Source organism: Myotis davidii, unplaced genomic scaffold, assembly GCF_000327345.1.
Source record: "Myotis davidii unplaced genomic scaffold, ASM32734v1 scaffold363, whole genome shotgun sequence".
NCBI lineage: Eukaryota > Metazoa > Chordata > Mammalia > Chiroptera > Vespertilionidae > Myotis > Myotis davidii.
In genome coordinates this window covers 370770-383875 of record NW_006294069.1, presented here as the reverse complement: position 1 = coordinate 383875, position 13106 = coordinate 370770, and the positions used below count along the sequence as shown (strand labels likewise).

General features: G+C 52.6%; 2 protein-coding genes across 2 annotated transcripts in view; one reads left to right on the top strand and one right to left on the bottom strand.

Annotated features, from left to right (window-relative positions):
* The window catches only part of SLC46A1 (solute carrier family 46 (folate transporter), member 1), an 8268-nt gene extending 1952 nt beyond the window's left edge, over window positions 1-6316 (top strand). The window contains exons 3-5 of the mRNA XM_006768013.2: window positions 2213-2296; window positions 4021-4177; window positions 4709-6316. Coding sequence (XP_006768076.1) covers window positions 2213-2296; window positions 4021-4177; window positions 4709-4766 — 299 coding nt within the window. The 3' untranslated portion in view covers window positions 4767-6316. The remainder of the gene's footprint in view (window positions 1-2212; window positions 2297-4020; window positions 4178-4708) is intronic.
* Window positions 6317-6793: 477 nt separating this feature from the next.
* SARM1 (sterile alpha and TIR motif containing 1) overlaps window positions 6794-13106 on the bottom strand; it is a 24747-nt gene continuing 18434 nt past the window's right edge. The window contains 4 exon segments of the mRNA XM_015566798.1: window positions 6794-8666; window positions 8753-8874; window positions 11698-11887; window positions 11964-12066. Of these exon segments, the coding sequence (XP_015422284.1) occupies window positions 8537-8666; window positions 8753-8874; window positions 11698-11887; window positions 11964-12066 (545 nt within the window). The 3' untranslated portion in view covers window positions 6794-8536.

The following is a 13106-nucleotide window of genomic DNA, read 5'->3' as shown; positions in this document are numbered from 1 at the left end:
AGGGTGGCTGCCTTTTATTTACTTGTTTTTTAAATATGTTTTTATTGATTTCAGAGAGGAAGGGAGAGAGAGAAACATCAATGATGAGAGAGAATTGTTGATCAGCTGCCTCCTACACCCCCCGCACTGGGGATCAAGCCCACAACTTGGGCATATGCCCTGACTGGGAATCGAACTGTGACCTCCTGGTTCATCGGTTGTCACTCAATCACTGAGCCATGCCAGCTGGGCTGGCATTTTTGCTATACATAAAATATTGAACTTCATTAGCCAAAGTAATTAGTCCACATTATCAATCATAAATATTATTAGTAAGACAGAGCAACAGACAAAAGTATGGCTCATGCACTAATTGCTTCATTCCTTGGCCTCCCATAGCCAATATTCATGATATTCTTAGACAAAGTCCATGCTATTACTGTCTTAATACTCACTTCTCTGATAATCAGGGGACCTACCTCAAATATCCTTAGTCAGCTTCCTTGGGTGTTTTTAAAAGAGCCAGCCTTTCATACCACAGTTATCAAGTTCTTACGTTAGTTCTTATGTTGGTGGGAGAGGGGCAGCTGGGAATGAGGAAGTTAACTTTCTTAAAGGGACAGATTTATTTTGATAAAGCTCTAAAGTTTAGAGTCTAAACTATGTAGTGTACAAAGTGAGCCATTCAGTAATCACAGATGTATTAACTTGGCTGCTTGCCTGGACAGTGAGGCTGAAGGGGACCAGGTACCTTTCACTCCTGCCCACAGCATCTCCCATCGATTCGGTGCTGGGCTCAGAGATGATGAAGATGCTGTCATTGCTCTGGGGAGTCTCAGCAGAGTGGGATTTGGGAGCCTGACACCCAAAGGGGCCCTGTGGTGCCTCATCATATACCCACTCTGAAGGATCTACTATCCAATCGGGCAGCCATTTTCAACCCTTTTCATGTCATGGCACACATAAGCTAATTACTAAAATTCTGCGGCACACCAAAAAATGTATTCTATTTTTTGCCGATCTGACAAAAAAAAATAGGTATAATTTTTATTCATTCATACTGGATGGCTGTTGTCATTTTTTTATTTGACAGTCTAAGGGAAAATAGGTCATGCCCCTGACTACATAGTCAGGTATTGCATGTTTGAAAAATTCTAGTGGCATCATACCAGTGTGTCGTGGCACACTGGTTGAAAATTGCTGCTCTAGGGGCTTGCCGTTTTACTGAGGAGGCAATAGTCACACAAGGGAAAGAAATGGTTGTAAAGGAAATAGCGTACGCCTGTGAGTAACAAAACGCAAAGTGCAAAGGGACTTCCACTCACTATGTGCTTCCTATGCCATGCTCTTCATGGATGTTTTCTGATGTTCCCGTTTTCTAGGGCTGCTGTAACGAATTACCACAAATTTGGAGGCTTAAAACACAGAAATCTATTCTCTCACAGTTCTGGAGGCAAGAATCCATATCACTGGACCAAAATCAGAGTGTCAGGAGAGCCACATTCCTTTCATAGGTTCTAGGAGGGAATCCGTCCCTCATCCCTTCTGACTGCCGGGGGCGGCCAGCATTCCTTGGCTCCTGGCTGCATCACTGTGATCTCTGCCTCTGTGATTACATTGCCTCCTCATTTGTGTGCCTTCTCCGTTCTGTCCGTGTCAGATTATTTAGGGCCCAACTTATCAGGTTGTCATCATCCAGGATCATCTCCTCATCTCAAGATTATTAACTTTATCTCGTTTTCTAAATAAGGCAACGTTTATAGATTCCAGGGATTAGGACCTCATATCTCGAGCCATTTTTCAGCCTCCTAACACTCCAGCATCATCCTGTGGGGAAGGCCTTGTTATCCTTTTACAGATGGGAGTCAGGTCCAGGCCACACAGTGATAGCATCAGGTTTGGAACTCAGGACTGCCTCCAAAGTCCGGGCTTGTTTCATGTACCTTGCCATCTACCTACTATGTGGGTGTTACCCGATGGGACCACAAGAGGTGTTCTGACAAAAATGCCATTGGGTGGGAATCAGCGTTTTTTCATAAAAGAGGTAGCAGGTAGGCCAAAGCTTGAGAAGGGGTAGTCTCCATTCCGCCTTAGTCATTGTGTCCTTCTCTATCAAGGAAGGTCTTCCTGTGTCTAACCTGAGCCCCACCTGGGGTGGTCTAGGAGCTCTGCTTACACCTTGATGGGCACCCCCCTCCCTAACCCCATCTTCCTGGTGTTTGTTTCTCCACAGGGTACGGGCTCCTCTTCCTGTCTTTAGTCATTACACCCATTGTCCGGGCCAAGCTCTCCAAGCTGGTGAGCAAGTCAGAGCAGGGTAAGTGTCATGGTCAACCAGCATCCGGTTCCTTGTGCCCAATGTTCTCAGAACAAATTGCCCAGGACAGGCAGAGGACCACAGTGTCTTGGGTTTTCAGACCACAGGGTTGGAATTTGCAGTCAGCAAAGCACCATTTTGGTCTTTGGGTGACCCAAACAGAGGATTGATTTACCCTCTCCAGACCTCAGCTTTTCCATCTGTAAAATGGATGCAGTGATGCCAGCGTGCCCTGCTTCACTGGGGTCAGAGCGTACAAGCTCAGAGGGCGCGAGCAACTTTGTGGTGTAGGTTTCATTGTCCCTAAGATGAGGAAGCCGAGGCCCAGAGGGTTAAATTGACTTACTCGGGGCCACTCAGAAAGTGGTGGTGCTAGGATGCAAACCCAGGTCTGTTTTTAAGAGCAGCAGGTCTGGGGATCTGGGTTTTAGTCCTGGCTCTGTTACCCACTGGCTGTGTGATCTTAGGCAGGTCCCTTTTCCCTCTCTGGGACTGTTTCCTCATTTATGTCAGAGTGTTGTTGCTTTTTTAATGTCTTTATTGATTTTAGAGAGGAAGGGAGAGGGGGAGAGAGAAACAATGATGAGAGAATCTGATCAGGCTGCCTCCTACACGCGTCCTATTGGGGACCAAGCCTGCAACCTGGGCATGTGCCCGGACCTGTGCACGGGGGAGAGGGGGAGAGAGAAACAATGATGAGAGAATCTGATCAGGCTGCCTCCTACACGCGTCCTACTGGGGACCAAGCCTGCAACCTGGGCATGTGCCGGACCTGTGCACGGGATGATGCTCAGCCAACTGAGCACACTGGCCAGGGCAAGAGATGCTCAGCCAACTGAGCCACACTGGCCTGGGCAAGAGTGGTTTGTTCTTGATGACATCTACAGGCCCTTCCAGCTCTGGTGGTCTGACAGTTTAATCTCAACTTCCGTTGGATTATTGCTCATTTCACAAAATTTGGGTTCTGCTGGCATAACTATAAAGAAGAGCTTTTCTCTGGCCTCTGGGTCTTCAGACCCCGATCTAGAAATATCTGGCTCATCCACTTCTCCCCATCTGCCCTGGAAGGAGGACTTGGAGCCGTAGATAGCCCACTATCCGTTCTATTGTCCCAGGACCCAGGTGCTTTCACTCATTCACTCAGTAAGCTTTTTTATCCAGCACCTTCACGGTGCCCGGAGGTGCCAGGGGAACAAGAAAAAAGAACAGCCCTTACTAACTGGCTCCCTCCAGGGGCCAGGCCCTGTGATAGGAGCTTTACATGGGAATTCAGTGTTGTCACCAATCTATGAAGTAGGTAGTATCCTTATGGAACAAAAAGGGTGCAAGAACCCAGAAGGTTAAGCACTTGTTCAGTGACCACACAGCTAATTAGCGTTGGAACTGGGAATTAACCCCACGAGGAACCTCAGGCAGGATATGACTCGAAGGGGTTAAACCAACAACCATTTTCCCCAGGCTTTTGCTCGAAGGTAATCGCATGTACTTTGGCTGCATGGATTTAACAACAGCCATTCGTTTCATAGCCCCTGTGTGCCAGGTGCTTTCCATGAATGGCCTCATGAAACCTTATCACAACACATGACGCAGGCTCTACAGGTGAGGAGGGCGAGACTCCGAGAGATTCAGTGACGTGCCACAGTTCGCACAGCTGCGAGGCAGTGGTGCCAGGATTTGAACCTACGTCTTCCAGACTCCACAGTGTGGTGTTTCTTTCTTCGCAGGTGCTCTCTTTTCTGCTGTGGCCTGTGTGAATGGCCTCGCCATGCTGATGGCCTCCAGCATCTTCAACTCGCTCTACCCAGCCACCCTGAACTTCATGAAGGGGTTTCCCTTCCTCCTGGGAGCTGGCCTCCTCTTCATCCCTGCCATTCTGATTGGGTAACTGAGGACTCTGTCCCAGGCTCCTGTGCTCTTTATCCCAAAGGTTCCCTCTTCCTCCTCCTGCCGACCAGAAATGGCTGCCTGGACCCCTTCCTGTGGGTGTTTCAGGCCCAGCCTGACTCTCCCCCTGCAGATGGCTGCCTAATCCTCTGGAGCCACTTCCCGAGGGCAGGACAGGGGGGCAGTAGGGGAAGGGTCAGGCCAACATTGCTTCTTGGCAAGGTTGGTCTCTCCCCTTCGTCCCCCTCCATCCGCATTTTACGGATGGAACCATGGCGACAAATCTGCCAGAGAGCCTCCTTGGCTGGTTGTGGCTGGGCCACAGGCTAGCCTGCCCACTGACTTCTGCCCCCATAGCCTTCCGACTCCCTTTCCAGAGCCCTCTTCTCAGGACGTTGCCTTTCACCTCTATGTTGGGAGGGGGGATACCTGTTCCGGCCCACCCAACGAAGCCTGTGTCGCTTCTTCAGGAGTTGAAGAGGGTTCCCCCATATGTCAAATCTGAACCCTCTCTCTGGTCTCTCGCAGGATTCTTGGAAGGACTGAGCCTCGCTCTGAATTCCAGCAGTTTCCCCAGAGCCCCTGATCTGCCCAGACGTGAGAACAAAGGGCAAGAGGGGCGAAGTGAGCACTAACCAGCTGGAAGTATGCCCCTGGGACCCCACCCACAGCAGCAGCAGCCGCTCCCCTCAAAGGCAGTGTTCACCCTGGATAAGGTGGTCAGGCTAGACCAGGGCCCCCACCTCATCCAAAGCTTGCCAGCCTATGACTCGGGGATCTGGAATTGGAACCCAGACATTCTGACTCCACGGCAGGCAGTGGCGGGAGGGACATTTGGAACAGGGGCTTCTGTTCATCCTTTATGCAATTACGTACAACCCTCCAGGGGAGAGAGGAGGTCCTGAGGGAGGTGATGCCTCCGGGACCAGTTCAAGTACGAGGGGTGGCCTCTCTGCTTCCAACCCAGACTACACAGCTCACAGTTCATTGTGAGCAGCCACCAACCACGCCTTAATGATGAATATTTCGAGGGGAGGAAGTGTTGTGGGGATGGAGAGAGAGTGCTGCGGACTCAGTGGAATCAAGCCCCTGGCTTAGCAGTGCCAACCATCATAATAAATCAGCATAAGCACACTGACATGAATCGTCTGGTACCCAAGGCATTGGGCTGTGGGCCCTTTATTTTCTGTCCCGTCTGCCCCCATGAGTCACACAGCAGCTGCTGGGCTGGGCTGGGCAGAAGCCCTTGAGCTGCCATGGGATTGGTCCTGGGCGTGGCCAGCCCAGACCTCATCTGACTGCCCATTCTGTTCTCCTGAGCTGCTGGGAGATGAAGGGCTGCCAGACTTGCATCAAGCCAAGCAGCGAGGCTTGGAGCAGAGCCCTGGCCGCTCGTTCTGAGGGTTAGATCCGCTCCCTGAAGGCGCCAGTACTGGTCCCCCTGGCAACAACAGCCCAAGCAGAATTAGGTTTTATCACTCAGCCCTGCCAACACCTCCCATCGCCAGGTATTTCAGCCGGGCCTTGTGCTGAGACCGTCCCTCAGCCTGGATCTGAAGTTGAAAAGGCAAAATTGGATTTGATATTAAGGTACCATAAGCCTCCAAGCAGACCCAGATCAGGTGGGACTTGACTCTTCAAACCAGACTTGGCCACAGGGTCCAGCCCCCTAATGCCATTTCTACCCCATTCTCTCTTACCAGCCCTGCCAGTCAGTTTTCTGGCTGGAAATCACTCAAGTAAAATGGGTGTGGCCTAGGACAAACCAAGGTCAATGTGGCCTTTACAGCCCAGGCCTGTCTCTAGATTCCCACCTCACTGTCCCCTCTGTCACTGGAAGACTGGAGCAAGAAGAGGACAATCCACTGATTGTCCCAGCATGGGGCAGGAGGGGGACGGGGGAGGAAGGCGCTGGGCTGGGCTCAGGCCTGGGCTCTACTCCAGCCACTGCCTGGTTCACGGGTGACCTTGAGCAAGCCCGCCGTCGAAAGGCTAGATCTGATCATGGTTGGACAGGTTAGGAAACACTGGGTTAGAGGTAATATTCTGAGATCCTTTCCGCCTCATACGTTCTAGAATGAAATGCCTCTCTTCGTGGACCTGGGGGAAGGATAAATGAGTTGGAGCTGGACTTTTGATCTTTGAGTGTCCCTGAGCAGTTCTCGGTCCCTGGGGAGGCGTGGGGTAGGGACCTAGTTGACTCACCTCCAACGTGGGGACAGCAGCTACAGTCCAGCCAAGCAGAAAACCCTGGCCCTGCAGACCTGCGTCAGAGCAGGCTTTGGGGGAAAGGCTAATTCTCAGCTCTCTGCTGCAGGGCCAGCCCTGTGAGGCCAGGCCTAGGTGGAAGGTGGGGGCCAAGGTGCCTGTCCTGTCACTGCAGGGAGGCAGTTCCGAGAACACACAGGCCTGGCTGGGGGGAGGGTCATCACTTCAGCTGCTGGTGGGTTTGGGGGGTGGGGAGGCTGAGTTCTGATTCCCCAGAGAGACAGGAGGGGCAGCACTGGAGGGTGTGCCAAGCAGAAAAAACAGGGCTGGGAACCCCTCAGAGCACTGTCCATGGGGGACCTCAGGAGGGAGTGGGATTGGGGACAAAAAGACAGAAAGCTCCTGGAGGGTATTGGCCGCACTGTATTGTTACTGCCTCTGCTCTGTGAGCGCAATGTCTCGTCTGCCTTAGTCACCATCAGAGCTAGGGCCCGGCAGTGGTGGGCCCCGTGTTGGCATGAACGAGGAAGTGCAGTCAAAGCCGGAGCTAGGGCCAGCTAAACAGTGTCTTTGGCAGGGAGGGGAGTGGGAGAAGTACCGAGGGTGGAGTGAGACCTTTGACTTCCTGACCATGTGGCTCAAGAGCTAAGAGTGACCTGGCCAGCACCTGCAGGAGGCACTCTGGGAGCTGAGCCAGCCTTGAGGTGCGAACATGCTGCTCAAGAGGGAAGAGGCAGGCCTGGTTAGCTGGAGCTTTCCTACCCTCCTGGAGGAAGGGGCAGAGAGGTGTTCCTGCTCATTTATTTCTGTAGAGCCCCTCGGTCAAAAACCTATCCCCACTTCTAGATTCTTTGGGGCGAGGAAGAAGCCAGCTGTCTGTGGAGCGGCAGCCCAGCCGGGTCTCAGCCTCCAGCATGATTCTCAGGAGGGCAGTGCCACCAGCAGTGGGCTGAGCACCAGGAGGCCAGGTCTGCATCCTGGGCTGCCACTCATGGCTTAGAAAATGTCACATCATTTGACTCCACTGTAAAAATGGAGATCACATCGGGTAACGTAAAATGGCTCTGATGATTGCGGAGACCATGGAGCGGGGTGCCGGGGAGCTGGTAAAGGGGGGTAAGGGGTTTGTATTTCAGAGCCTGGCTACTTAAAATGTCATTTCTTGACCACCATCGTGGGCTCACCTGGGAATCAAAAATGCAGAAGTCCAGGCCCCACCCCAGGTCGCCTGAGTGGAATTGTAACAAAATTCCCAGGTGGTTTGAATGTGCCCCCTGCCCTTCCTCAGGACACTGCCTCCTCCCAAGGAGCTGCAGGCTCTGCCCAGGCTACTGCTGGGAGGGGCTGGGGAGGCCAGCTGAGCCGGGGGGGCGGGGGGCAGGAGCCTGAGGCACAGCACCAAGGCATGGGAGGGTGGCTGGCAGCCCTTTGAGACATGGCCGCCCCTGCCCAGGCCCGAGCAGGGAGTGCCATGTACCTGTGAGTGCTTCAAACCCAGCCGCAGCTGCAAAGCAGCCAGAGGAGGGGCTGGCTCAGCCCAATCCTGACCCAGGATGTGGCAAGAGAGGCTGTGCCTCAGGGAGGCTAGGAAGGGACTTGGGACCAGACCAGGTCAGCTAAGGACACTGAGTGATTTCAGGGCAAGGCCACAGGGTGGCAGGAAGTGGTGAACCTGGGCACCAGCACAGTGTAGGTGGAGAGCCACCAGTGGACTTTTATCCCTGCTGGTTCCCAGGCCCAGGCCGCTGGGCTGGGAGGGCTGGGCATTGCCTTAATTCCTGTCAGAGGCTGCCTGACGTCCCCTACTCAAGCTGGCTGATGTCAGGGCAGGAGAGGGGGTTGTGCGCAGTGAAACCTCGCTCGTCGGTGTCTCCAGAACTGATCCGTGACCCTCCCACACCTGAGACAGAGAACCTGGTGGCAGGGCTTAAGGGTGGCCTAACCCTTACCATCCCCAGTGCCTTGCTTCCCTTTCTGGATACTGAGGAAGCTGGGTTTGAGGTGGCCCATGGGGGTCTGGGAGAGGGAGAGCCATTTCCTGAGAAGGGCCAGGCTGTCTCAGCCCAGGGAGGCCAGTGTGCGGAGCTGCTCCTTCCAGGGAGACCATAGAAATGGGGGTCACAGCAGGACGTGGGGACTAGGGACTGGTTAAGTCGGGCCCATGGGTGTAACACCCTCCAAACTGGTGTCAGAGCCTGCAGACGAGTCCCGGGAGGAGCGGCCCTGCAGGAAGCGGATGATCTTCTCAATGGTGGCCTCCTGGTACTCGTGGGACCACCTGTGGGCACAGAGGCCGGCGGGTCAGAGGGCCGGGAAGAGGGAACTGCTGGCTGGGGGCCTGTGTACCCACCACCCCCTCCTCACTTGATGCCGTTGAAGCTGAGCACGGCCTGCATGTCCTCGGGCAGGGCCTGCGGTTCTGGCCACTCGAAGCCATCAATGACGGGCACAATGTTCTTGCCACAGCTCAAAGCAGTCACGATCTCCTGGAGAAAGGAGGGAGGAGGAAGAGATCAGGGTCCCCTAAAGTCCACCTTGACTTCTCGCTCGCCCTTTGTGGTAGAATAAACAATATTTGGTCTCTGTCCTCAGTTCTTAGCACAGAGCTCTTCTAACCTCCAGATATCTGGGTGAAGGTGCCTAGATAGCTTCAGGATGGGGACTGGTAGAGTGGGGGGAGATCAAGGTCTGATTAGAGGGTTGGAACTTACAGCTCCCTCACCCCAACACACCACCAGGGAGGGGAGGGGGGATGGAGATTGAGTTCATTCACCAACAGTCAATGACTCAATCATACCCACATAATAAAACCTCCATCAGAGCCCCTAAACATGGGTTGAGCACATCTAGGTGCTGGGAGAGTGTCCTGGAGAGGACACGGGAGCTCTGGGCCTCGCCTGCCGGCATCCCCACCCCCTCCCTTGCCCTCATATCCTTTATAAAAATCCAGTAGGTAAAGTGCTTTCCTGAGCTCTTCACATCATTTTAGCAAATTATTGAACCTGGTGTGGAGAGTCATGGGAACCCCTGAATTTGTAGCCAAGTCAGAAGTGTGGGTAGCCTGGGAACCTGGGACTTTCGACTGGCATCTGAAGTGAGGGCAGACTTGTGGGACAGAGCCCTTCTACCTGTGGAGCCTGACACTCACTGTGGGTAGTTAGTATCAGAATTGAATTGAATTGTGGGACACCCAGTTGGTGGTGAGTTGGAGAACTGGCTATTGGTGTGGGAATAAACCCACACAATTTGGTGTCAGAAGAAAAACATCACACACCCCTGCATCCAAATCGATCCCTCACCAGCCCTGCAAAGCATACTCATTTTTCTTTCTTACTTTTCAAATCCACCCGTTTTTCTCTCCCTGTACCCCACCACTCTCCCGCTCCATCCTCCTCGCTTATCTTCATCCTCCTCCAGGTCTGTTCGCATCCATTTCTGGCTCCCTTCTGATTTGTGCTCTACATGGTCCCCTCACCCAGCTACCCTCAAAATGCAAATTTGAGCGTGTCACTCCTTGCTTAAAACTCCCCAGGACTTCACATGGCTCAGAAAAGGAGTTCAAACTCCTTAATGTCTGAAGGTCCTGCGTGGCTGGCCACAGCTCACTTCTCAAACTCCATGTCTGCACTGTCCTCCCGGCTAAACAGACCTTGCAGTCCCTTAGATTTGCCCTCCTCCCTCCCTGCACAGGGCCTTTGCACATGCTGTTTCCTCTGTCTGGAATGCTCTTCCCTGCCTCTTCACTGTATTCATGCCGACTCATTTTTCTGATCTGCAGCCAAACAACACTTTCCCAGGGAAGTCTTCCCTCACTTTCTTGACCAGGTCAGATTCCCCTATTATAGGCTCTCATAGCTTCTGCAGCACATGCTAGAGTTGCAAATTTAAGTTAATTAATGAGTAGTTTACTTAATATCTGTCTTCCCTAGCAGATAAAAGGGCAGGGATGCAGTTATATCTCAGTATCTCCCGCAAAGCCATGCCCGTAGTCAACCCTTGCTTAATACTTAATGGATGGCTGGATGAATAAATGAATAATACAACATCGCATGGCAGTTAGGGAGCATACTCTGGAATTATCAGATCTGGGTTCACATTGAGTCTACCACACAGACTTTGTGACCTGAGGCAAAAACAGCTGGCTCTCAAAGCCTCTGTTTTCTCATATATAAAATAGGGTTGCCCTGACCAGTGTGCTCAGCGGTTAGAGTGTCAGCCCACACACCAAAGGATTGCGGGTTCAATTCCTGGTCAAGGGTACGTACCTGGGTTGCAGGATCCCTAGTTCCACACTCGGAGCTTGTGCGGAAGGCAACCCATCAGTGTGTTTCTCTCACATCGATGTCTCTCTCTCACTCCCCCTCCCTTCCACTCTCTAAAAATCAATGGAAAAAATATCCTCAGGTGAGGATTAACAACAAAAGAGGGTTAATGACAGTCCCTCTCTTGTAGGATCACTGGAAGGAATAACTACCATATCCCATGGCAAGTGGTTAGAACAGCTCCCAGCATGTAGTGCGCTTACTAAATAATAAGTGCTAGTATTTCCTCCTCGGTAAAGGGGCTAATAAACCTACTTCACAAGGTTGCTCTGAGAATATTACTTACTATTAATGGGTGCTCTGGTAAGTGCTTATTAGATGGGTTTTTTCCCTTTGAAAGGGGAACCACAGGGATTGGATTTCCCTGAATGCAGTTCACTTGTGGTTTTCCATATTGATTACCCACCAAATGTGGCTTCGGGGAAAGGAGTTTTAAAACCAAAGGCAATTAAGCTCTAAAAACTACCAAGGAGCGATGGTGGAGCCTTTGTTACTGGTCCAAGGCAAAGGCTCCCACCACCAGCCTCCCGCCTCCCGCCTTGCAGTCTGCTGGGTGCCAAGGCCCTTGAGCACAGCCTTCCTGGGAAAGTCCCTGCATAACTGCAACCCTGACTGACTCCTGGGGAACCTCTCCATTGCACAAATGAGAAGAAGGTTTGTGGTCTTAATTCCTTTGTGCCTCTCATTCTGCTCCCCTGCCCTCTTCCCTCCTGGAGGTTATATTTCAAAGTGTTTTCATCTCTCTCTGACCCTCGCAACAATCCTACAAAGTGAATAGGACAGGTAAGTTACCCCCATTTTGTAGATGAGAGGCATGGGTCCAGAGAGCCTAAGTGACTTGCTGGAGTCCTATTACAGTCAGAGCTGTGACTCCTGACTTCCAGCTGGTCCATGGAGGTTGCTGGGGTGTGCAGATGAGAAGGAACAGGAGACCCTTGTGTCCCTGGGCCGCAGGCCAATGCTGGGACCACAGAGGCCAGCACCTACCTTGTGCACCCAGTCCTTGCAGTCATGGTCCTGCATGCACTTGTCCAGGGCCCCGGCTGACAGCACCAGCACAAAGTTGCGGGCCCCCATGACACTCTGGATGAGCTTGTCCTCAAACTTGCCGGCTTCCAGTTTCTCCACATCAATGAAGACATTGAAGCCATGCAGCTGCAGGTGCACCTTCAGGAGGCTGTGAAGAGGCCATTTGTCACTGCGCTGGCCTCACCCGAAGGCCTGAGGCTGCCTGCCTGCCCCCTCCTCCTCACCTGGCCAGCTGGGAGCCTGAGCTCCGGCGGTAGCTGATGAAGACATCCGGAATGTCCCCACTCGGCTTGCCGGCAGTGCAGGGCAGAGGGGAGTGTAGCATTTCTGAGGGGGACAGGAGACAGCTTGGTGAGGGTGCCCCCTCACCATTACTCATAATGAGGTACATCGTCCCTTGGGGTCTACAGGGAGGAAGGGCGCTAAGTCTTGGTGAGTCCCTCTCAGGAGGCAGGCGTGGTGTTTTAGGGACATTTTTATGCACCTCCAGCTCTGGCCCTCTCTCTGGAGCTCCAGACCTGCATAGCCAGCTGCCCACAGGCACTTCAAACCCAACACATCCTAAATCCTTCCTCCTAGTTTCCCACCAGTCAGAGACCTGGGTGTCAGCCTCAACTCCTGCCTCTCATCCATTCACTCAACCATGTTTACTAAGCGCTCACTGTGTGCCAGTCTTAGTGCTTGGGTTACAGCAGTGAGCAGAACCAACAAACCCTGTCCTGATGGAGCTGATGTCCAGTGCTCAGGGCCAGGCACCATGCTCTGTGGCTTCTTCCTACTAAACAACTAGACTCCAGCCTCAGGGCCCTCCTTATGTCCCCCAACTCTAGCCCTCTCAGTGGTCTCCCCAAACCCACACTCGCCCCGTCTAATCTGTTGCACAGCTACCAAAGGGATCTTTCTAAAATCCAAGTCTGAGCATGTCATTGCTCCCTACTCCCTGTAGAAGAGAGATTGGTAAGCTATTTTCCCCCTGTAGGATCCTTTTTTAAAAAATGATTCTGAAGGGTTTCCTGAGAGCTGCAAAGTAAAAATGACCAAATTTGACCTGCTTTGATTGAAGCAAAAGCATGGGACAAAGCTCAGTAAGTACTTGCTGAATGAATACACAAATGAAAAGAATCTTTCCTATATAATAAAAGGGTAATATGCAAATCGACCAAAAGGTGGGACGACTGGTCGGTATGATGTACACTGACCACCAGGGGGCAGGCACTCAATGCGGGAGCTATCCCTGGTGGTCAGTGTGCTCCCACAGGGGGACAAGCCCAGCTGATGGCTGGTGCAGTGGTGGTGGTGGGAGCCTCTCCTGCCTCTGCAGCAGCACTAAGGATGTCCGAGTGGCGACTTAGGCCCGCTCCCTGCGG